This window comes from Schistocerca serialis, chromosome 7 (assembly GCF_023864345.2).
Source record: "Schistocerca serialis cubense isolate TAMUIC-IGC-003099 chromosome 7, iqSchSeri2.2, whole genome shotgun sequence".
Classification (NCBI taxonomy): domain Eukaryota; kingdom Metazoa; phylum Arthropoda; class Insecta; order Orthoptera; family Acrididae; genus Schistocerca; species Schistocerca serialis.
Genome location: NC_064644.1, coordinates 414984686 through 415009510, shown reverse-complemented (window position 1 = coordinate 415009510; position 24825 = coordinate 414984686). Strand labels below are relative to the sequence as shown.

At 38.8% G+C, this 24825-nt stretch overlaps 1 protein-coding gene across 2 annotated transcripts in view; it reads left to right on the top strand.

The window, feature by feature from the left end:
• LOC126412850 (peptidyl-prolyl cis-trans isomerase D) overlaps positions 1-24825 on the top strand; it is a 58302-nt gene that overhangs the window by 16376 nt on the left and 17101 nt on the right. For both annotated transcript variants that reach the window (XM_050082705.1, XM_050082707.1), the window contains exons 3-4: positions 3539-3730; positions 22962-23084. In XM_050082705.1, coding sequence (XP_049938662.1) covers positions 3539-3730; positions 22962-23084 — 315 coding nt within the window. The remainder of the gene's footprint in view (positions 1-3538; positions 3731-22961; positions 23085-24825) is intronic.

The following is a 24825-nucleotide window of genomic DNA, read 5'->3' as shown; positions in this document are numbered from 1 at the left end:
TACCCAACTCACCTGACACAACCCCCAACTCAACCTAGTCCATCTGCTGAACCGCAGCATCGGCTTTGTGTGTCCAGTTGGCACCATTTAGATGCATAGGCAAGTGTGTGTGTGTGTGTGTGTGTGTGTGTGTGTGTGTGTGTTTTCTGTGGATATTAGTACTCTATCTCACAAGTGGATTACTCCAAAAGCCAACAAGCTGTTGTTACTCCAAAAGCTAACAAGCTGTCTTTCTATTTTTGTGTATGCCTGTTGATAACACTTCTGCTTTTTCGTGAGTAGTCTCCTCTACTCTACGGTTTTTAATAACCATTTGAGGCCAGGCTCATTCGTACCAAGTCTATGCAATTGATCCATACAAGTCAATAATATAAAGCTGAGAATTGTCGCTGAAACATGCAAATACATAGTCAAGAATGAAACGACCACAATCAAAGTTCAATAGTGAAAATCAGTCTGATATACATTGTGTGCAGATATGTTCCAATAACCAACACAAAAAGTAAATAGAGAAGTGTTAGAGAGCAGCAGTGCTGTCCCCTGTATGCTAGCTTCGGGTATTGGGTTGTGCCAATGTGACCAGCTTCGTGGGTTGTGGTCTCATCAGCCATTCACGCTGTGATGTTGATTACACTATCGTCGCTGACTGTATTGGGTCCATCTTCATGTTTTTAGAGGGCAATTGTAGAATCACTCTGGATGGGATATAAGATACAGTACCATTAATCAAAGTGTGCCCTTTCATTTAGTGTCAGTGAAACAGAATCTACTGAAGTTACGAGTATTAATATTTTATTGATTTAGTGTACATGTGAAACTGAAATAGTTGAAGGATGATAAGTACATAGGCTGTGCAAAGAAATATTTAGTTTTTAGACTGCAATTGAACATGGCAGAAATATTTCCATAAGTATAAACTAGGTTCTTGGAAAACTTAATGCACAGCAGCTAAGAAAATTTGTTTGTTTCTGAACTTTTTGCGAATAAAATTATCTCTGGTGTTAACTGAATGCAGCATGCAAGACAAATGTTTGAAAGCAGATATGTTTCTCAGGCATTAAACAAAGAAATTTGTAGTAAAAAAATGTTTTTCATTTATGGTATCACTCAGCGGAAATTACACAATGAGAATAGTTGCCATTGGAAAGCAAGATTTTTTTCCTTTGATTATAAATATTGCTAATCTTGAATTGTCAGCGCCCAAAACTAAAGCTGTGGCCGAGCGGTTCTAGGCGCTTCAGTCTGGAACTGCACTGCTGCTATGGTCGCAGGCTCGAATCCTGCCTCAGGCATGGCTAAATCTAGGGGACTGATGACCTCAGATGTTAAGTCCCATAATGCTTAGAGCCAGCCCAAAACTAAACAAAAAATATTATTTTGAGGGTTTAAACTTCAATATTGTATTATTAGTGTTCAAAAAATCATTTTGAACAATGATAAGTCAGCAGTAGGCCTACCAAAATTTATAAATAGAGAAAATTTTCTAAATTTGCAGCAGCACCTCTTCACATTGTACAATGTTGGTTGATTCATATCGTAATTTAAACACATTTTTCATCACAAATTTCATTGCGTAATGCCCGAGAAACATGTTGTAACCAGTACTTTATGGAAAGATTATTCAGAGACTGCAACTTGTCACAGTTTTGTATTAACTGACTTAAATTATTTAATATTGTAATACATTTTGTGATAAAAACTTCATCATCAGGCAAAATAGCAATACAAAAACATTTAATTAGAAGTGTGCTTCCAGGTGTTCTGCCGAGATTTGTTTCAATTTTATACATAACAATCATCCCGAGAAAATGCGAGAGATCAAAAAGATTTAATTTAAAGAGGTAGTTATGTTCTTTATTGGCATGTGCTGTGGCCTGCTGTATTTATCAGAGATGGCTGTTTTCGTGTAACGCATTCACTTTCATCCATTGCTGTGACTAAATGGGTCTTGTCTTTGACTGTTTACAAACTGATAAAGGACACTTACATCATATTGTTTAATATAACAAAAATGGCTGTGCAGTAAAAAATAGCCAGCATGGCTTTAAATTGTAATTAATCACTGACTCCATACTTATTCCCCATGACATTGTATTATCGTATTTCTTTACCTATGGTGAGTCTAAAATAATGATATGAACATGATCTTATTAGTATTATTGTGTACTGAAGCTATTGTCACCATTTAGAAAATTCTTGGCCATATCACTACAAAATATCTGTGACTTCTTTCCATGGGTCAAATAGAGCAGTTTGCAGACTTATTTTGTTATTTAGTATTTACACTGTTTGTGACCAGTGAGTAACACAGAATCTGCATAGTGATGGAGTTCTGTTGAGATACCTTTGTAGTCAGTTGATGAATCAATTTGTATTTCCTGAAAGACTAAGATATGAAATAGTAGTACCCTTTTATAAAATTTGAGATAAGACAGTGATATAAAATTTGAGATAAGACAGTGAATCTAGTTACAGATCCATCGCCATTCTTCCTGCATTAGCAGAAGTTTTTAAGACAGTAACTTACAACAGAACATTGAACCACTTTTCTGACAATAAACTTTTAACAGTTGCTCAATCTGCCTGTTGTAAAGGGTTCTTGACAAACCTTAGTTCTTGTAGAACTCAACAGAAAAAAAAAAATGCAGTCACATTAACAAAATGATATCATAGGAATAAAACTAAATTTAGTTAACATAATTTGCATACTTTTACTGAATTTTGATGTATGGGGCAGTGTGACTAAGGCATGTTTTTATACAGAACTGTGCGATAAAAATGATGTATAAAGACGATAACTGAACAACTTGCAGAAGCGTCTTCATGGAGTTTTGGATTCTTGCTCTCACATCCCAATACATTTACTCTGTATTTGTGGTTGATAAGAGTGAATTTTGGTCAAACTGTGAAATTGTCAACCACAATACTAGAAGCAGAATTAATTTACATATTTGCAGTGTATCCTTGTCTAGGGTTTACAATGCAGTTTTGGTGCAAAAGTCTGCAACAGGTTGCTAGTAGACAGGAAACAGGACAGGACATCCCAAGACATTTGAAAACAAAATAATGTCTTATTAGCCACTCCTCCTACACTTTTCAGAATATTTTGCCCCAGGAATTCAAATTTCATTTATAATGTTGTATGAACTAGTAGACAAAAATAACAGCTCAGTAGTGTGAGATGAAGAGCAGTGACTTTTTATGAAAGTAGCTGCTTTTCTCCATATACTGTACATCATATAATCTAGAAGTAATTCCAATAATTATCAATGTAAATAGATTATTAATAATCAGAATCAGTTGTCAATATGCTTTACAGAAATATCTTGGAATGACTGCTTCAGCTGGTTAATGTATAACTTGATTCTTTCCATGTCCCAGAAAGTATTCTTTCATGATGAGTCTTATAAAACACGGTGTTTGAATGAGTGAATTAAAAACCTTCAAATATCAGTACTTGATGAAAGACCTTAGTTGCGCAGAACATATTGTGCAGTTAACATTCTAATAAAGCGATGTCTGTTTTACTTTGTTGCAGCATTCAGGGCCAGGTGTATTGAGCATGGCAAATGCTGGACCCAACACCAATGGGTCACAGTTTTTTATCACTGTTGTAGCTTGCCCACACCTTGATGGGAAAAATGTTGCTTTTGGTGAGGTCAGAGCAGGAATGGGTGTTATTAAGTGTGTTGCTGAACAGCCCACTGATGAGAATGACCGCCCACTAAAGGTAAGATCATGTACATTCCCAGTTATTAAAATAATTTAACTTGCAGTTAATTGCTTCTGTATCTTCAGCATGTGTGAGTGTGTGTGTTTCAATCCAACAGTGTTTCTATTGGTGCATGACGTATTCAAAAATTAATTTATTTTGAACTTTCTATTATTGATCCTACTCAATAATATATACTAGAAATATTTTAAGGTACTACACTAATAATTGGAGAAAAGAGAGCCACTTGTATGAATATCAAGAGCTCAGATGGAAACCCAGTTCCAAGCAAAGAAGGGAAAGCAGAAAGGTGGAAGGAGTATATAGAGGGTCTATACAAGGGCGATGTACTTGAGGACAGTATTATGGAAATGGAAGAGGATGTAGATGAAGATGAAATGGGAAATATGATACTGCGTGAAGAGTTTGACAGAGCACTGAAAGACCTGAGTCGAAACAAAGCTCCAGGAGTAGACAACATTCCATTAGAACTACTGACAGCCTTGGGAGAGCCAGTCCTGACAAAACTCTACCATCTGGTGAGCAAGATGTATAAGACAGGCAAAATACCCTCAGACTTCAAGAAGAATATAATAATTCCAATCCCAAAGAAAGCAGGTGTTGACAGATGTGAAAATTACCGAACTATCAGTTTAATAAATCACGGCTGCAAAATACTAATGCGAATTCTTTACAGACGAATGGAAAAACTAGTAGAAGCCGACCTCGGGGAAGATCACTTTGGATTCCGTAGAAATATCGGAACACGTGAGGCAATACTGACCCTACGACTTATCTTAGAAGCTAGATTAAGGAAAGGCAAACCTACATTCCTAGCGTTTGTAGACTTAGAGAAAGCTTTTGACAATGTTGACTGGAATACTCTCTTTCAAATTCTGAAGGTGGCAGGGATAAAATACTGGGAGCGAAAAGCTATTTACAATTTGTACAGAAACCAGATGGTAGTTATAAGAGTGGAGGGACATGAAAGGGAAGCAGTGGTTGGGAAGGGAGTGAGACAGGGTTGTAGCCTCTCCCCAATGTTATTGAATCTCTATATTGAGCAAGCAGTGAAAGAAACAAAAGAAAAATTTGGAGTAGGTATTAATATCCATGGAGAAGAAATAAAAACTTTGAGGTTCGCCGATGACATTGTAATTATGTCAGAGACAGCAAAGGACTTGGAAGAGCAGTTGAATGGAATGGATAGTGTTTTGAAAGGAGGATATAAGATGAACATCAACAAAAGCAAAACAAGGATAATGGAATGTAGTCGAATTAAATCGGGTGATGCTGAGGGAATTAGATTAGGAAATGAGAGACTTAAGGTAGTAAAGGAGTTTAGCTATTTGGGGAGCAAAATAACTGATGATGGTCAAAGTAGAGAGGATATAAAATGTAGACTGGCAATGGCAAGGAAACCATTTCTGAAGAAGAGAAATTTGTTAACATCGAGTATAGGTTTAAGTGTCAGGAAGTCGTTTCTGAAAGTATTTGTATGGAGTGTAGCCATGTATGGAAGTGAAACATGGACGATAAGTAGTTTGGACAAGAAGAGAATAGAAGCTCTCGAAATGTAGTGCTACAGAAGAATGTTGAAGACTAGATGGGTAGATCACATAACTAATGAGGAAGTACTGAACAGAATTGGGGAGAGCAGGAATTTATGGCACAACTCGACTAGAAGAAGGGATTGGTTCGTAGGACATGTTCGGAGGCAACAAGGGATGACCAGTTTAGTATTGGAGGGCAGCGTGGAGGGTAAAAATCGTAGAGGGAGACCAAGAGATGAATACACTAAGCAGATTCAGAAGGATGTAGGTTGCAGTAGGTACTGGGAGATGAAGAAGCTTGCACAGGATAGAGTAGCATGGAGAGCTGCATCAAACCAGTCTCAGGACTGAAGATCACAACGACTAATAATTATAATGATGCAGTCAGCGGAAACAGACAATAGAAAATATTAAGATTTCAGTTCCATTTACTGTAGCAAGAAATTATGCTGTAGAAAAACAGAAGATGAGGGCCCACATATAAATTAGGACAGTAACTCAAAGAACATGGGTGACAGAACGATCATGGCCAAGAATGTATCTTTAATTATAATACAATTACCTTAGAAATGAAACAAGATTAGAGAAGGGAAGACAGTTATTTGGGTAAAGGTCAGTGTTAAAGCTAAGCAATGGAGTCATGGAGAAGAAAGCAATGAAGTATGAAAGTCACACTTTCCTAATCTTGAATATTAGACTCACCAAGTACATCCACTTAAACACTTTCCTTAATAGCAACATGTGCTCGTCTTTGTTTTTTGCAAGGGCAGTTATGGCATCTAAATACATAGTACATTGTCTAGATGTCATTCTCTACAATATTCTGTCTCTGAGGATCTAGAATGTGGTTGGTGTGTTTCTTAATCCAATTCCCATTGTTTAATAGTGGGTTACTATTCTCATCCTGTTTTCACCTATTGTGCCGCCTGCTAGAGCTGTCTGCAACCCCTTTCCAGATGCCATACAGGCCCGCATTTCCTGCATTGCATTTCACAGAATTCCCTCTGTATGAGGCCCATCCATCCACAACTGTAACATCGAATTCCTGCGATAAAAGCACCCTTCCTGTCATGAACTTCGGTCACTGGGTTTACCGAGTGAGGTGATGCAGTGGCTAGCACACTGGACTCGCATTCGGGAGGACGAAGGTTCAATCCCACGTCCGGCCACCCTGATTTAGGATTTCCGTGATTTCCCTAAATCGCTCCAGGCAATTGCAGGGATGTTTCCTGTGAAAGGGCATGGCCGACTCCCTTTCCCGTCCTTCCCTAATCCGATGAGACCGATGACCTCGCTGTCCGGTCTCCTCCCGCAAACAACCCAACCTCACTGGGTTTATCTCTTTTAATGCTGTCGCACTCAGCTGTGTTCTCTTTGCTTCACCTAAGTTCTTACGAAATGCTGCCAATACTTTTCTTGACAAGTTGCACGGTGATCCCCGCAAGATTGCATCCCGTGCCCTCCGTTGTGCCTCTTGGGAAAGGATCCTGTACTTATTATCACTATCAGACAGAGCATATGTATTGATGTTTAGCTTTCTAATGCTGCCCGCAAAGATTTTGATGGACTCCTCTTGTTTCTGAAACACATTGTCAAACTGTTCCCTGTAATATCTTCAGGTATTTTTTCTTCTGCACCACTGCACCAAGCACCGAGCAAGGTGGCGCAGTGGCTAGCACACTGGACTCGTATTCAGGACGACGACGGTTCAATCCCGCGTCCGACCATCCTGATTTAGGTTTTCCGTGATTTCCCTAAATCGCTCCAGGCAAATGCCGGGATGGCTCCTTTGAAAGGGCTCGACCGACTTCTTCCCCGTCCTTCCCTAATCCGATGAGACCGATGACCTCGCTGTCTGGTCTCCTTCCCGAAACAACCCAACCAAACTGCACCAAGCCCACCCCTCAGAATTTCAAAAACATCCATGCATTTTGTAAGCCCTCAATGCCTTAATGCCGCCCATCGAATATAATTTGGCCATATATATAGAAAGAGTGTCCCTCTGACCTACATCTCAGGTTTGCAGCTGTTAACGGGTGTTTTACTAACATGTTCTCTCCCACCATAACCGAATAAGGAAAGACTAGGTTAGTAGTTATAGCAACTTGGAGGGGTGCTGACACACTAGACAAGGATTGTTTCTTCCTACCATCCTTTAAAGCACTCAGCTTGTGCAGCTCTGAATTGTCTGATGAATTTGCACTATATTCCTCAGTAAGTTCTGGACTGCCTCTGCAGTGACATTGTCAAGCTCAGATTCATTCATTGTGTAGTTTGTGTCCACAGTAGCAGGAAAAAATCTTTTGGTGAGGATCCAGCACCGACAAGACAGTTGTACTTACTGGCCATGAACACACCTAATTATGACCTCTTGAGTCCTAACCATGACATTCCATACATTCCCTAGTGTTATGTCTGTTCAGGTGGTTAGATGCTGCATGCCCAACCCTAGTGTGTACAAAACAACTATTTTCCACTCACCACATAGAAGAGATGCCACAGATAATCTCTCTACCACGTTGCTTTTAGGTACTGATCTCCTGACACCAGAGATGCTGGGTGCCACTTCCGATTGATGTTTCGTGTGTGTGAAGCTGTGAGACAAGTTCTCCAGTGCCATGGCAAGTGCCAACAATTTATGCAGAGACTTGTAATAGAACATATTAAAGGCTTTACTTTACCGAAGTATGTGATACCCGCCAAATTCAACCAGTTTAACGAGTATTTATGATTATAGAAAAGTTATTGTGTATGTTAACAATGATTGCACAACATGTCTCCATAAACAGTCAACCCATTAAATCATACTGAATAACTGACCCACACAAAAGTTAATATCACTTGATCACTGATACAGCAAATGTCATCATGTAAAAACACTAAGTTTATCTTAAATAATTAATATGAAGTACGAAAAATAGTAGCCAACTTAGGTATTTTGGATCTCCTTAAATAAAAATCACCCAGTGAAACCTATTTGTTCACTAGGAGTGTTTTCACTCAGTATTCACGTAATCAATCCTATTTTAGACGAAAACCAATGTAATTCTTAATAATTCATGTTACTTACTTATTTATGCAAATTAGAGAAGTCAATTGACAAACTTCTAAAAAATGGCCTTTTTGTAACAGAGAATTATTCTGTCAAGTCAACAAATCTGTCTGTCATTTTCATAACATGTTAAATTATGTCACTCGATGCAAATTAATAACTTATCTGCACAAATTATGATAACAGATGTACATGTGACTTATAAACTATATCTCTTTTTAGTAGTTCTTTGACAATGTTATAAATACAAGCAGCAAGAAGGGTCGAGGAGGCAGTCGGAATGTCACTCTGGTAAAGTGTGTTTGTGTGTTATTGTTTGAGGTGGATAAACAATGCAAAGATCATGTAATGGAAGTACTACTTTGTGTTGTGTCATGGTCTTTGGTAGACAGTGGAATTAAGATGGCCACCGTAATGAATATTTGAAGTTTACATATTTGTTGGTTTCGCTCGTTCTTTATCATCAAAAGCACATAAAAAACACGGGACCTCATGTTTTTAACCCTAGACAACCAGATTTAGAGCCAGCATCAGCATCGAGACACAGCAGCGATCCAGCAAGCAGCAGCGATTACTACAGCGCATTTTAATGGCGCCAACCAAACATCAAGTGCTAACAAGCTCCGTAAATGGGAGTGAAATAGTGCGATTACAGCAATTAGCAATATCAACGACTAGGCGACCATTACAAAAGTGGGGGCTCGTCCGGGATCTTTAAGTGCATCGATGATAATAGTGCAGCGATAAATTTCGTAAGTGCTTAGCACTTCAAAAAAAAAAAAAAAAAAAGTTTATTTGTGCAGTGTGGCAACAGTGAAGATATGTCAAAGTGAAAAACAAAAAAACATGTGTATGTGAGATTACGAAAAACTATCATCACACCGCTCGGAAGATTAACGTCTGGATTGTCAGTGGAATTCATCAATCAAGATAAAACCGAATAGATGTGAAAAAAGCCAACAAGAACACCGATCACATCAGAGTATAGCTACATAAAGCAAGGTATTTTGTTGTTGTCATTAAAAAAAAAAAAAAAAAAAATTATAGTTAACATGTCTCTACCTGAGACCGTAGGAAATGTAAAAATTGAACCAGGGGATGGTGAACAATTAAACTTAACAGAGTGGCTAGCAGAGTTTGCAACTCAAATAAGCTCGCAACTTAAACAATCGAGTGAACAAGTAAGTTTGAAACTTAAAGAAAACACAGATAGACTGGGTAAGTTAAGTTTGAATTTTGATCTATTAACTACTCATCTCAATGAGAAGTGTGAGGAAATTAAAACTACCCTCAGTAAGGACACTAGCGAACAGCTGATACACGTCAGAAAAGAATTTCAAATTAAAGTTGAAAGTTTAAATGAAAATATACAAGCTAACACAGACAGTATTGCTGTCATCTACAACAGAGTAGATACTGAAGTTGAAAGATTAGATCAGAGAATAGACAAAACATCAGAAAACCTTAAACAAGAGTACAACCTGTATACCACTAATGTAGATACAAAAGTAGAAAAGATACACACTAAATATACACAATTGGAAGATGCATTGATGTCAAAACAAATGTTTTACAATCAAAATACAATGTATGGGCACATCCAAGTGAAATGCTTTCCTGGTGAAAATCTGCACCCTATTGACTTTATTCATCAATGTAAGGATATGTTTGTTGTAGGAATGACAGATAACATAAAAATTAAGTTAGTAAAACGGTTTCTAGAAGGGGAGGCCCTATCCTGGGCAAATGAGAATAATGATTCTTGGAATACTTTTGAAGAGTTTGAAGCTAAATTTATTTGCAAATTTTGGTCACAATCCATACAAGCCAGATTAAAGTCAGAATTTCTAAATGGACCAGTGTATAGAGGGAAAGTAGGAGGAATGCAAAAATTTTGCAGAGATCAATTGAAAAAACTTGCTCACTTGAATAACTCTTTTGATATTATGACACAAATTGATGTTTTAAAAAGAAGGTTACCAGAGAGACTGCAGTGGGAATTGGTCCATGGACCAGACGATTCAATGGAAGAGTTCCTGAAATTTGTAGATAGATTAGATAGGGCCTTGGAAAGAGAGAATAACCAAAGTTTTGGCTCTGGCAACAATCAGTATGGGGGGTGGAACAGGAATGTAAATAGAGATTATTATGGGAGGAGAGACTTTGAAAATTCTGGAAATAATGCTCCAAATAGGGGAGATAGGAGATATGAAAATGATTTCAGAAACAATACACAGGAGGGAGGATGGAGGAGAGATAACAGGAATGATAGAAATAGCTATTGGGGAAGAGAACAAGATAGAAGGGGGTTTGTTGAAACTAGTGAACAAAACGACAACTACAAATGGACAGACCGAGGGAACCAGCCGGGAAACGGTGGACAGTCCCACTAGATGTCCGTAGTTTTGGGGCTAGACAATATTATGATAGGACAACACATAACCGAAACTGGAAAAGGAGAGGATACAATGTAAAGAGTAAATACCATGAAAATACTGATGTTGTTAGAATGAATAAATTAGAATTTAATAAAAGGTTTTGGGATACTATGAGTAAAAGTGATACAGTTAATAAAAACAGTGTTCAAGCACAGGTAGTTAGTGAAAGTGCAGAAGTTGAAGGTATTGCAGAGTTCCTTAGTTGGGCTGAAAAAGATACTGGTGTTAATAACAAGTCAGACACACCACAAATAGAATCAATTTTGGGGGGTTTATTTGGTAAGAAGGGGGATGCCGAAGTGTTTAATGGAGCCAAAGACTCGATTGCTGAGATTCAGATACATAGGGGGGAAACTGAAGATGGGGTTGTTGTGGAGGAGGAGGAAGAAGTAATAGAGGGACATTTAAATAATGATCCTAAATCAAGTGATGTTATTGATGAGAGTGTGGAGGAAGAAATAAAAGTATTTGTAGAATTGAAAAGTGGTGATGTAGTAAAGGTAAGTGATGTGACAAACATGGGTAATAATGAGGTTAATTTAAGTGAAATGCAGACTAGGGAATGTGTATCTGAGGACAAGCTATTGCCTATTGGGAACTATGAAACACTAATCAATGAGAATGGTAATAATAATAATATTAATAATAATAAAGAAAATATAAAGGCATGGAATGTAAATGTGTGTTTTCAAGAAAAAGGGGAAAAGTTTTTAGAAGTTTTGTGGAACAACTATGGAAACTGTATAAACAAAGATGCCTTTTGGAAAGAATTAGCAAAGGTAAGTGCAACCTTGTATCCTACATGGTGGACAAGAATCCGTAGTGGATTTCATAAAAAATGGGGTGAAAACAGTAGTTTGTTAAGTGGCAACACAGTGTTAAGAGGGACAGAAAAAAACAAAGGTTTATGTTTAAATGTCAATGCTTTGCAAACAGAGAGGGATGTGTCTAAGTGTAGGAAAGAGACATTAGACTTAGGAACTAAAGAAATTGAAAATGATCTATTGTTTGAAAATACTGAAATAGACAATGATGTTGAGCTAGGTTGTCCATATGTTAAAGTAAACATTTACATTGGTCCATTTGAAATAAAAGAAAGCCCACATCCTAATGCATATAGACTTATCTTTCCCAGATCAAGAAGGTTATTTGGATTAAGAAACATCACTGAATTGAAACCATATAAACATGATTAAGCACATTTCCCTGTTTGAATACAGTTACTTACCCATTTTCCGTAAAGCATTTTATCAGCAAAGATTTTTACTGGGTGTGTCAAATAGCAACTACCACTCATCCTACAGACCCTGGAAAAGTTCCAGATCTCTGAGACAATGTTTTTATATTTTTATTGTCACTATTGAATATTAAATTTGGAGACATCTTCTTTACTTGCAAGGGGCAAGTTTAAACATGCACCCAAAGAGGTGACAAACATTTATTACTTTCTGTTTGTATTGTTGAATATGGGACATACTTGCACCAAATATAAAAGACAATGTAAAAATTGTTGTGCAAGACCCATCATTTTGTTACTATTTTCTTAAGCATAAGATTTGTGTACAATTTTCTACAGCTAATCAGATGTTCACCAAGTTTGATGTTTGTGTTATGTTGTGACCAATTTAAGTGTCCAATTTTAGTATTAATATGTTCTTGTACTATCTTGACTGTCTCAATGGGAGACAAGTTTTTAAATATTTTCTTTTTTTTAAAATGCATATTATATTCATACATGTGACTTCTCTAGTGTTTGTGTTTATATATCATGTCCATACTTCTAATTATGTTTTTTGTTTTCATTTCCTTTATGTGGCTCAAAAAGAGCAGACAGTTGCAATATTTTCCTATGGACATCTGACCTGTCCATCTATGTAATATATTTATGTTCCTTCTATTATCTTGATTATTCTGTGACTCAATGAGAGCTGGCTTTGAAATAATTTACATATATTTTTTTATATATCTTAAGATCGCATGTGATATATTTGTGTCTGTTTTTGATCATTTTCCATGTGGCTCACTGGGAGCAAAGATTAAGTTTTTTTTTTTACTTTCATATATTACTAAATATTTTTATTATGCTGTCGTACTGAGAGCCATAACACAAAGTGCATTTGAAAGAACATAACTAAAATATTTGCAGGAAAAAGTCATTTTGAAACGGTGTAACGGTCATGGTATACATACACATTATGCATAGTAAAACAAAAAAAAATTATTAAAGTAGTACTTTTCCAAATTTTAAGCATTTGACACATTTGTCCTAGTCGGCTAATATCATTAACATTCTGTAAATGATATTACCCGAGGGGGGTATTGTAATAGAACATATTAAAGGCTTTACTTTACCGAAGTATGTGATACCCGCCAAATTCAACCAGTTTAACGAGTATTTATGATTATAGAAAAGTTATTGTGTATGTTAACAATGATTGCACAACATGTCTCCATAAACAGTCAACCCATTAAATCATACTGAATAACTGACCCAAACAAAAGTTAATATCACTTGATCACTGATACAGCAAATGTCATCATGTAAAAACACTAAGTTTATCTTAAATAATTAATATGAAGTACGAAAAATAGTAGCCAACTTAGGTATTTTGGATCTCCTTAAATAAAAATCACCCAGTGAAACCTATTTGTTCACTAGGAGTGTTTTCACTCAGTATTCACGTAATCAATCCTATTTTAGACGAAAACCAATGTAATTCTTAATAATTCATGTTACTTACTTATTTATGCAAATTAGAGAAGTCAATTGACAAACTTCTAAAAAATGGCCTTTTTGTAACAGAGAATTATTCTGTCAAGTCAACAAATCTGTCTGTCATTTTCATAACATGTTAAATTATGTCACTCGATGCAAATTAATAACTTATCTGCACAAATTATGATAACAGATGTACATGTGACTTATAAACTATATCTCTTTTTAGTAGTTCTTTGACAATGTTATAAATACAAGCAGCAAGAAGGGTCGAGGAGGCAGTCGGAATGTCACTCTGGTAAAGTGTGTTTGTGTGTTATTGTTTGAGGTGGATAAACAATGCAAAGATCATGTAATGGAAGTACTACTTTGTGTTGTGTCATGGTCTTTGGTAGACAGTGGAATTAAGATGGCCACCGTAATAAATATTTGAAGTTTACATATTTGTTGGTTTCGCTCGTTCTTTATCATCAAAAGCACATAAAAAACACGGGACCTCATGTTTTTAACCCTAGACAACCAGATTTAGAGCCAGCATCAGCATCGAGACACAGCAGCGATCCAGCAAGCAGCAGCGATTACTACAACGCATTTTAATGGCGCCAACCAAACATCAAGTGCTAACAAGCTCCGTAAATGGGAGTGAAATAGTGCGATTACAGCAATTAGCAATATCAACGACTAGGCGACCATTACAGACTGCACTGGTCAAATGCACAATGCCGAAGTAATGCTGCTACTATCTGAGCTAGGAACAATTATATATACTCTTAAGACAAAAAAGACACACCATGAAGGAATTATCCAGATGGGGTGGAAATTAATAGATGTGAAGTACATATATAGAGAAACAAACGACTACAACTTCAGAAAAATGGGATCATTTATTCAAGAGACTGAGCGTCACAAACTGAGAAAACAGTAAGCTGTTGGTCCACCTCTGGCTGTTACACAAACAGTTATTCGGCTTGACATTTATTGATAGAGTTATTGGATGTCTTCCTGAGGGATATCGTGCCATATTCTGTCCAATTTGCACCTTCGATCACAATCCTGCGCCAATTTAGGGGCCTTGCCCGTAATGCTCCAAATGTCCTCAATTGGGGAGAGATCTGGTGACCTTGCTGGCCACGGTAATGTTTGGCAAGCACGAAGACAAGCAACCAGAAATTCTTGCTGTGTGCAGGCGGGCATTATATTTTTGAAACATAAGCCTAGGATCGCTTTCCATCAAGGGCAACACAATAGGGCATAAAATATTGCAGACACAGTGTTGTGCTGTAAGGATTGCACAGATGACAACCAAAGACGTCCTGCCGTGAAAAGAAATGGCACCCCAGACTATCACTCCTGGTAGTCGGCAGTATGCCGTGTGGTATTCAGGTTGGTATCCCACATCTGTCCAGGGCACGTCCATGCACGTCTTTGGCCTGGAATCTCATTGAGTGGAGTAGAACTGTTTTCAGCGATGAGTCCTGATGAGTAGCAAAGACACGTCTTGAGACGCCCTGGACAGAGGTGGGTATCTTAGACTGTATAAGAAGTGTTCAAATGAAATGGTATGAAGTGACATAACAACCAACTGGTTGAAATTCTGTTACGCTGCTTTGGGATAACATAGTGAGACATGTAGGGACACAAATGTAATGTCTGGCATGGATCTGTGTGTCATCACCTCTTCGTAAAAAATTCAGAGCTGTGCCTCCAGCAGGGAAGGTTATGCTCACAGTCTTTTTCAGTGTTTGAGATGCCTATTTATCCTCATTGAATCAAATTCCTCACCAAAAAAAAAGAAAAAAAAATTAATAGTTAGGTGTACTCTTTGACACACTGTAATTTATGCCATCAAGAGTAAAGGGCCTGGGCCGCTCTTGGAGGGAGTGATTCTGCTACATGATAACATACGTCCACATGTCTGCAAGGTCAAAGAAATGTAATGGCAAAGCTCAAGTGGAAGCAGCGTGATCATGCACCCCACACCCCTGGTTTGTCACACTGCAATTTCCGAGTGCCTTGTCCACTAAAAAAAAACATCTCAAAGGCAAACGCTTCAACTCGGATGATGAACTGAAGTACACATGTCCTGTCAAAACCACAGGAATTCTGGGAACAAGGAATCCTTTAGCACATGAAACAGTGGGATATTTATGACCATACCTCTGGTGATTATTTTTGAATCATGTCTCCAGTTATATCCACAATGTTGTTTCACACCTTTTTTTCTGAACACCTCTTATGTTCCCTCTGGCCAGGTGTGTTATTACAGGAGACAGACTTCCATCACATGCTTGGCTGTGGAAACGGCATTTTGCTACACTGAGTAGCAACCTGGTCTGCCACTGATGGCAGAACATCACATTGCAGGGTGCTGTGGCACTATTGCAGAGCCCTGCTGTAGAATTCTGAGGTTGTGAAGGCCTGTGTAAAGACCATACTGCAACAGCAGGCCTCAGTTGCCACATACACTGCGGCCAGTTCCTCATACTCTTGTATGTTGGACATCAGCCTCAATTGAATTAGACATTCCTAGGTCTCGGAAAGAAGTATGAAGAAATCGTTGTTGCATTAAGCAACTGAGACAGCTGTATCAATAGAATCTGATCACACACCTACCACCTACTGAAACCATACAGAGTAATCGCATGGCATCAGTTAAACAATTCGGATACCCTTGCTCGACATCTGCTTCGCAGATAGATATTGCAGTTTTTGCATGACAGAAAGATGCTCTTTTTCTTATGAGCCATGGATAGTTCCTATCATAAAAAGTACTTGGTAATAGAAACATTGTGAGATCTGCTCTTTCATTGTCCCTTACGAAATAACCTTAAGTCATTTCGTTAATTGTTATTTCACTGAGAAAAGACTGCAGTGTATTGTTCACGTACCAATCACAACTTACGGTTGGCTGGTAAAATATTATGTAAATGAGAGTTCAAGAAATGCAGCCATGCCTCATCAGAAAGAAAGAGCATTTAAGGATCCACTTTCCTTTCGTGAAGAAACTGTAATAGTCGGTTACAATACTGACATCAAGCAACTGTATCAGAATTGGACAGTTTATTTATTTTATTTAGCTTATGGCTACATCACAAAAAATTATTTACAGTTCTATCAAATTACAGACTAACATAGAAGGCCACAAATGTAATCTATTGATCCCTCCGTCACCACAATCAACTCTGTTGGTAACAGGGTAAGCTGTCAGAGCACTTTCTTGAATTACATGGTGAAACTCTGCTGTTCAATGCCACAGTCACAACTTGAAGAAGATATTTTATTCCATTTCCACATAACATCAGCACACTTTTAAGTGTTAGTCCTAATTTGGTCAAGAACTGACCATATCTTGTGTTGCAACTCAAAGCCAGGTCGATTCGCACAGCATCTTAGTTGTTCCATAGTAGCATTAATCGGCCATGTACGTCTGCAGTAATCATTAATATTGAAGCCATTGTCAGCTAACATCCTTGCAGTTTCTAGAGTTGAGTAATGAGAGCAAAGCCTTCCTTTGCTAATGCTTTGAATGTGTGCGTGATCAGGGAGATGTGGATTTTTTTTGTACAGGGTGTCCCAAAAAGAATGACCTGATTTTAAATAGAATTATTTATTGGAAAGAAGGGCTTAACACCAACAACTTGCATACTAAATTACTCAGAAAATCCATCATAAATGTTCAATATGTCCTCCATTGGCTGCACAGAGAACATCTAGCTGATAGCCGAATTTGTCCCAAACTGAGCATAAGGTGTCTTCTGTCACTGAAGCTACAGCAGCTGATATTCTGGTTTTTAGTTCATCAATGTCACGAGGTAAGGGAGGAATGTAAACACATTGTTTAACATATCCCCACAGGAAGAAATCGCATGGTGTCAAGTCAGGGGACCTAGGAAGCCAAGAGTGTAAAGCCTGTCTCACGGTCCTGTACGCCCTACACAATGTTGAGGCACATTGGCATTGAGGAAACTGCCCACGTTGCTATGCCAGAGCAGTGGTGCTCCATCTTGCTGCTATATGAAATTGTCAGAGTCAAGTTGTGGGAATAACCAGTTCCGTAGCATTGCAAGATGTGATTGTCCTGTTAGGGTTTCTTCCTCAAAAAGGGTCCATAAACCTTGCTTTGTGAAACAGCACAAAAAACATTCACTTTTGGTGAATCACTTTTGCCTTCAATTGTTTCATGAGGATTTTCGAGTCCCCATATACGCACATTATGACGGTGAACCTTACTGCTAATACGGAAAGTTGCCTCATCGCTGAATATTAGCCGTGACATAAAAGTGTCCTCTAGAATAGCATTGCTGAAGTCCACTCACTTCACTTTGTCAGTATCTCGAAGAGCTTGTACCAGTTGTAATCTGTTTGGTGTGAGGGTTAAACGACGCCGTAAAACACGCCACACTGTCATGTGCGGTAACACAAGTTCTCGGCTAGCACAACGCGTAGACTTGCGGGGGCTCCACTCAAGTGCTCATTGGATTTGTTCCACTGTTTGTTCAGGAATGCATGGCTGGCCAGGACTTTTGTCTTTACAGAGTCACCCTGTTTCTTCAAATTGTTTATACCACCGTCGAATGTTCTTTGGTGATGGTGGTTTAGCACGAAATTGAATATGAAATGCCCGCTGAACTGCGATCACTGATTCAGTATAACTAAATTTAGTAACACAATACGCCTTCTGTTGTGCAGATGCCATATTGTGTGAGAATGGCTGCACACTCCAGGTCACCACTTGTAGTGACATCTAGCGGATTTTTTTCTGAGACTCTAGACCATACCAATTACATCTAGCGCTGTTTCAGTTACCTCGTGACATTTGTCTCAATATTATTACAAGTTAAAATTGGGTCATTCTTTTTGGGACACCCTGTAGTTTGTACTCCCGCTGTAGAGATGGAGGTGGTATGTGGATAAGCATGGGTAGTGAGCAAGTAGGTGTACATCTCATTGTGCCAGTTATAAGGTACATGGTATGGTTGAGCTGTGTGTCTTAACAGTCTTATGCAAGTACTATTTATCCAAACAGGGGAGAAATATTCTGCAACATGGTATACCAGTCTCAGAGCTGAAGTACGGAGTGTTGACACAGAGGAGCCCCATGACGTGCTACAGAGCTTCTGGAGAATGTTATAGCAAGTTTTAATTTAGGCAGATGTTATTAACAGATGTAATTTGTAAATGAGAGTCCAATAATGTGTGACCCATAGATATTTCAGGTTCCTGTTATGACAGAGTAGCCTTCCTTCAAAGTAGGCTGTAAGCTCTTTGTTGGCCAACCTATTGTTTAGGTGGACCACTGAGACTTCTGTCATAGTAATACTTGGCTGCAAGCTCCATTTGCAGGGACATACATCAATAGTTACCTGATAGGGAGCTATGATCTGCATTTATGTTCAAACATGTAATTCTCGCGCTGTTTCCATATTTTTGTCGAGTCACAGTATCTGTACCAAACTAACCAAAGGCGCCTGTCCCTGAGAATAAAATATAAGTTTAATGTTTCTGAACTTATGAAGAATGGAAATGCATAAACCATTGCTCGATACAGACTCGGTAACTTCTAGATCTCTGTTCTCATTGCAAGTGCTCACTCATCAGCATACATAAACTCTCTTGATGTGGCTTCAGGAGTATCTGTTGTGAAAAACTGAACAGGAGAGCAACAAGTTAATGCACCAACATTACTTTGGAAGGTTTCAGTTTGAGTTTATGAAGAGATGCTGCTGACAATCAAATATTTTACATTATTAATAGTTGATAAATTATTTTATGAATATTATTACTGTAATATAACTAATACCCCCCCATGAACCATGGACCTTGCCGTTGGTGGGGAGGCTTGCGTGCCTCAGCGATACAGATAGCCGTACCGTAGGTGCAACCACAACGGAGGGGTATCTGTTGAGAGGCCAGACAAACGTGTGGTTCCTGAAGAGGGGCAGCAGCCTTTTCAGTAGTTGCAAGGGCAACAGTCTGGATGATAGACTGATCTGGCCTTGTAACAATAACCAAAACGGCCTTGCTGTGCTGGTACTGCGAACGGCTGAAAGCAAGGGGAAACTACAGCCGTAATTTTTCCCGAGGGCATGCAGCTTTACTGTATGATTACATGATGATGGCGTCCTCTTGGGTAAAATATTCCGGAGGTAAAATAGTCCCCCATTCGGATCTCCGGGCGGGGACTACTCAAGAGGATGTCGTTATCAGGAGAAAGGAAACTGGCGTTCTACGGATCGGAGCGTGGAATGTCAGATCCCTTAATCGGGCAGGTAGGTTAGAAAATTTAAAAAGGGAAATGGATAGGTTGAAGTTAGATATAGTGGGAATTAGTGAAGTTCGGTGGCAGGAGGAACAAGACTTCTGGTCAGGTGACTACAGGGTTATAAACACAAAATCAAATAGGGGTAATGCAGGAGTAGGTTTAATAATGAATAGGAAAATAGGAATGCGGGTAAGCTACTACAAACAGCATAGTGAACGCATTATTGTGGCCAAGATAGATACGAAGCCCACACCTACTACAGTAGTACAAGTTTATATGCCAACTAGCTCTGCAGATGACGAAGAAATTGAAGAAATGTATGATGAAATAAAAGAAATTATTCAGATTGTGAAGGGAGACGAAAATTTAATAGTCATGGGTGACTGGAATTCGTGTGTAGGAAAAGGGAGAGAAGGAAACATAGTAGGTGAATATGGATTGGGGGACAGAAATGAAAGAGGAAGCCGTCTTGTAGAATTTTGCACAGAGCACAACATAATCATAACTAACACTTGGTTTAAGAATCATGAAAGAAGGTTGTATACATGGAAGAACCCTGGAGATACTAAAAGGTATCAGATAGATTATATAATGGTAAGACAGAGATTTAGGAACCAGGTTTTAAATTGTAAGACATTTCCAGGGGCAGATGTGGACTCTGACCACAATCTATTGGTTATGACATGTAGATTAAAACTGAAGAAACTGCAAAAAGGTGGGAATTTAAGGAGATGGGACCTGGATAAACTAAAAGAACCAGAGGTTGTACAGAGATTCAGGGAGAGCATAAGGGAGCAATTGACAGGAATGGGGGAAAGAAATACAGTAGAAGAAGAATGGGTAGCTTTGAGGGATGAAGTAGTGAAGGCAGCAGAGGATCAAGTAGGTAAAAAGATGAGGGCTAGTAGAAATCCTTGGGTAACAGAAGAAATACTGAATTTAATTGATGAAAGGAGAAAATATAAAAATGCAGTAAGTGAAACAGGCAAAAAGGAATACAAACGTCTCAAAAATGAGATCGACAGGAAGTGCAAAATGGCTAAGCAGGGATGGCTAGAGGACAAATGTAAGGATGTAGACGCCTATCTCACTAGGGGTAAGATAGATACCGCCTACAGGAAAATTAAAGAGACCTTTGGAGATAAGAGAACGACTTGTATGAATATCAAGAGCTCAGATGGAAACCCAGTTCTAAGCAAAGAAGGGAAAGCAGAAAGGTGGAAGGAGTATATAGAGGGTCTATACAAGGGCGATGTACTTGCGGACAATATTATGGAAATGGAAGAAGATGTAAATGAAGATGAAATGGGAGATATGATACTGCGTTAAGAGTTTGACAGAGCACTGAAAGACCTGAGTCGAAACAAGGCCCCCGGAGTAGACAATATTCCATTGGAACTACTGACGGCCGTGGGAGAGCCAGTCCTGACAAAACTCTACCATCTGGTGAGCAAGATGTATGAAACAGGCGACATACCCTCAGACTTCAAGAAGAATATAATAATTCCAATCCCAAAGAAAGCAGGTGTTGACAGATGTGAAAATTACCGAACTATCAGCTTAATAAGTCACAGCTGCAAAATACTAACACGAATTCTTTACAGACGAATGGAAAAACTAGTAGAAGCCAACCTCGGGGAAGATCAGTTTGGATTCCGTAGAAACACTGGAACACGTGAGGCAATACTGACCTTACGACTTATCTTAGAAGAAAGATTAAGGAAAGGCAAACCTACGTTTCTAGCATTTGTAGACTTAGAGAAAGCTTTTGACAATGTTGACTGGAATACTCTCTTTCAAATTCTAAAGGTGGCAGGGGTAAAATACAGGGAGCGAAAGGCTATTTACAATTTGTACAGAAACCAGATGGCAGTTATAAGAGTCGAGGGGCATGAAAGGGAAGCAGTGGTTGGGAAGGGAGTAAGACAGGGTTGTAGCCTCTCTCCGATGTTGTTCAATCTGTATATTGAGCAAGCAGTAAAGGAAACAAAAGAAAAATTCGGAGTAGGTATTAAAATTCATGGAGAAGAAATAAAAACTTTGAGGTTCGCCGATGACATTGTAATTCTGTCAGAGACAGCAAAGGACTTGGAAGAGCAGTTGAATGGAATGGACAGTGTCTTGAAAGGAGGATATAAGATGAACATCAACAAAAGCAAAACAAGGATAATGGAATGTAGTCTAATTAAGTCGGGTGATGCTGAGGGAATTAGATTAGGAAATGAGACACTTATAGTAGTAAAGGAGTTTTGCTATTTGGGGAGCAAAATAACTGATGATGGTCGAAGTAGAGAGGATATAAAATGTAGGCTGGCAATGGCAAGGAAAGCGTTTCTGAAGAAGAGTAATTTGTTAACATCCAGTATTGATTTAAGTGTCAGGAAGTCATTTCTGAAAGTATTCGTATGGAGTGTAGCCATGTATGGAAGTGAAACATGGACGATAAATAGTTTGGACAAGAAGAGAGTAGAAGCTTTCGAAATGTGGTGCTACAGAAGAATGCTGAAAATTAGATGGGTAGATCACATAACTAATGAGGAAGTATTGAATAGGATTGGGGAGAAGAGAAGTTTGTGGCACAACTTGACCAGAAGAAGGGATCGGTTGGTAGGACATGTTCTGAGGCATCAAGGGATCACCAATTTAGTATTGGAGGGCAGCGTGGAGGGTAAAAATCGTAGAGGGAGACCAAGAGATGAATACACTAAGCAGATTCAGAAGGATGTAGGTTGCAGTAGGTACTGGGAGATGAAGAAGCTTGCACAGGATAGAGTAGCATGGAGAGCTGCATCAAACCAGTCTCAGGACTGAAGACCACAACAACAACAACATAACTAATTATTTTAATTATAATTATATAAATTAAATTTATTAATATCAGTCTGGAGTGGTAAACGGTGCAACAGTTTTTCCTGAACTTCATTGCAAAGCCACTACAACTTTCTCTTGTTTCACTAAAACCAATGCACCATGTGCCAGAATCTGAGGAACCAGCTATCTCCCTGGTATTGGTTCCCATGCAACATCAGGCACAGCACAAGATTTGTATGTGAAACACCTTGTAATTCCAGCAGATGGCTCAATTACAAGTCGATACTGTCAGTGAATACTATGAATCTTTTTTGGAGCACCAAACTGGTTCCTCTCATTGTTGTCATATATATTTGTCAATAAACAGTTATCATTCTGTGTTGTTTACCTCAGAATTTTTGTTTTGTTTCTATGTAGGATTGTGTGGTATCTGGCTGTGGAGAGCTTGGTTATGGTGAAGACTGGGGGATTAATGAGAATGATGGCACAGAAGACATTTATCCACCATATCCTGAAGACTGGCAGTTTCCTACCAAAGAGGTAGCCTGTTAAAAATGCATCTTTTTTGTTGTGCTCATCTATTGTTCTTTTTAGGACATCACACTTACACACAGCGTAAGACTTTTTAAGACATAGTGAACTGGCACTTCCTCAGTTGGGTGTGTGCGTGCACAGTTTAGAGAAAAATGTGTAAAAGCCCTTTCTTTAAATGGTATCATTCGGTTAACATGACTTTGAAATAAGTAAACAGGAGTCATACACAGAAACTCCGACTCACAGAACAGGTACATTACAGCCTCAGCTACCTGATCGGTTGAGTACGCCATTCAGTTTTACGTTGATTGTAGAATTAATACCTAAGACACTATCTTGTGCACAAAGCCGAAATCCGGGAAAAACCAGGGATATTTTTAGAATTCTGGTAATTTTTCATTGTTTGAGTTTTCAGTTTATTTTTTGTAATTTTGACGGGTAAGCACCGATACTCTAACAAAGGATATTACTGTATCCCGCTAGTGCAGGATAATACTTCAACAATAAAACATAAAAAAGAGAAAAAAATGAAAATAACTTAAATTGCAAAGGAAATGCGCTGTATACAACAATGACACACAGTGCTCATGCAAGCGTGTGCCAATTGAAAATGTGTCAAAGGCTTTAGGAAGACTATGCAGTGCTTCATAACAACAAATTGCCTCCAATGAGTGTGAAGTCGCAACTGTTTACATTCGATTTGTTTTAGCAGTTACGCGCGGGCTCCTGCGCATGTGCAGTTGAGTCACATTTGAGTAGTAGATTCTCCCGCTTCTGGCTACAGGAATGTGGCTGTTGGCTGTGCAAGCAGTCACAGCAAGCAGCTAGATGCTACCGGAAAAAGGGGGCTCCAAATATATATTCTTGAGGACAAAAAATTTTGTTTCACAAAGCGCCTACCATCCAGTGCACGTTTGTCTATCGATTATTCATATGATTTTGAAATGCTTCCCTGTTGGTTTTTGAACATTTTTGAACACATTTTAAGTTGATTTCTGAATGAATCATAAGTTGACTTGAATGCATGCATAGTGTTGTGGACTGACAAGACAGCCAGTCCACAGTGACGGGTAACCGAAAGGCATGCGCTTAAACTCACGCAGGATGGCGTGAGGTCTGAAACAGGATACGTAATGAATGCTATAAAGAGAAGTACGTAGCTGCTGGAATACTTAACTTTAATCCATCATTTGTATACATCGTTCTTGATGAGACATGCTTCATACGATAACTATCAATTGCTATGGCGCCTTGCTAGGTCGTAGCCATTGACTTAGCTGAAGGCTATTCTAACTATCTTCTCTGCAAATAAACGAGGCTTTGTCAGTGTTGCAACGCTAGCTAAGTCGTCCGTACAACTGGGGCGAGTGCTAGTAAGTCTCTCGAGACCTGCCGTGTGGTGGCGCTCGGTCTGCGATCACCGACAGTGGCGACACGCGGGTCCGATTTAAAGCTACCACCTAGCAAGTGTGGTGTCTGGCGGTGACACCACACATAGTGTACGTGATGTCTCTGTCAGGAGAATCCTCGTCGCATCTAGAAATAAACTTTCCGCAGACAAAAGGGGGTGGGGCAATACGAGCTGAGGGAGTAAAGCCGAACGGATGAATGCCAATCGCTGTCTGATTATGTGGTTGATTGGGTTTGTGAATGATCAGCATTGTTATAATTACTACCAAAATCTGTAGATTCAGACTACCAGAATGGAAATAAACGACTAACAGGAATAACAGGTGAGAAATATTAC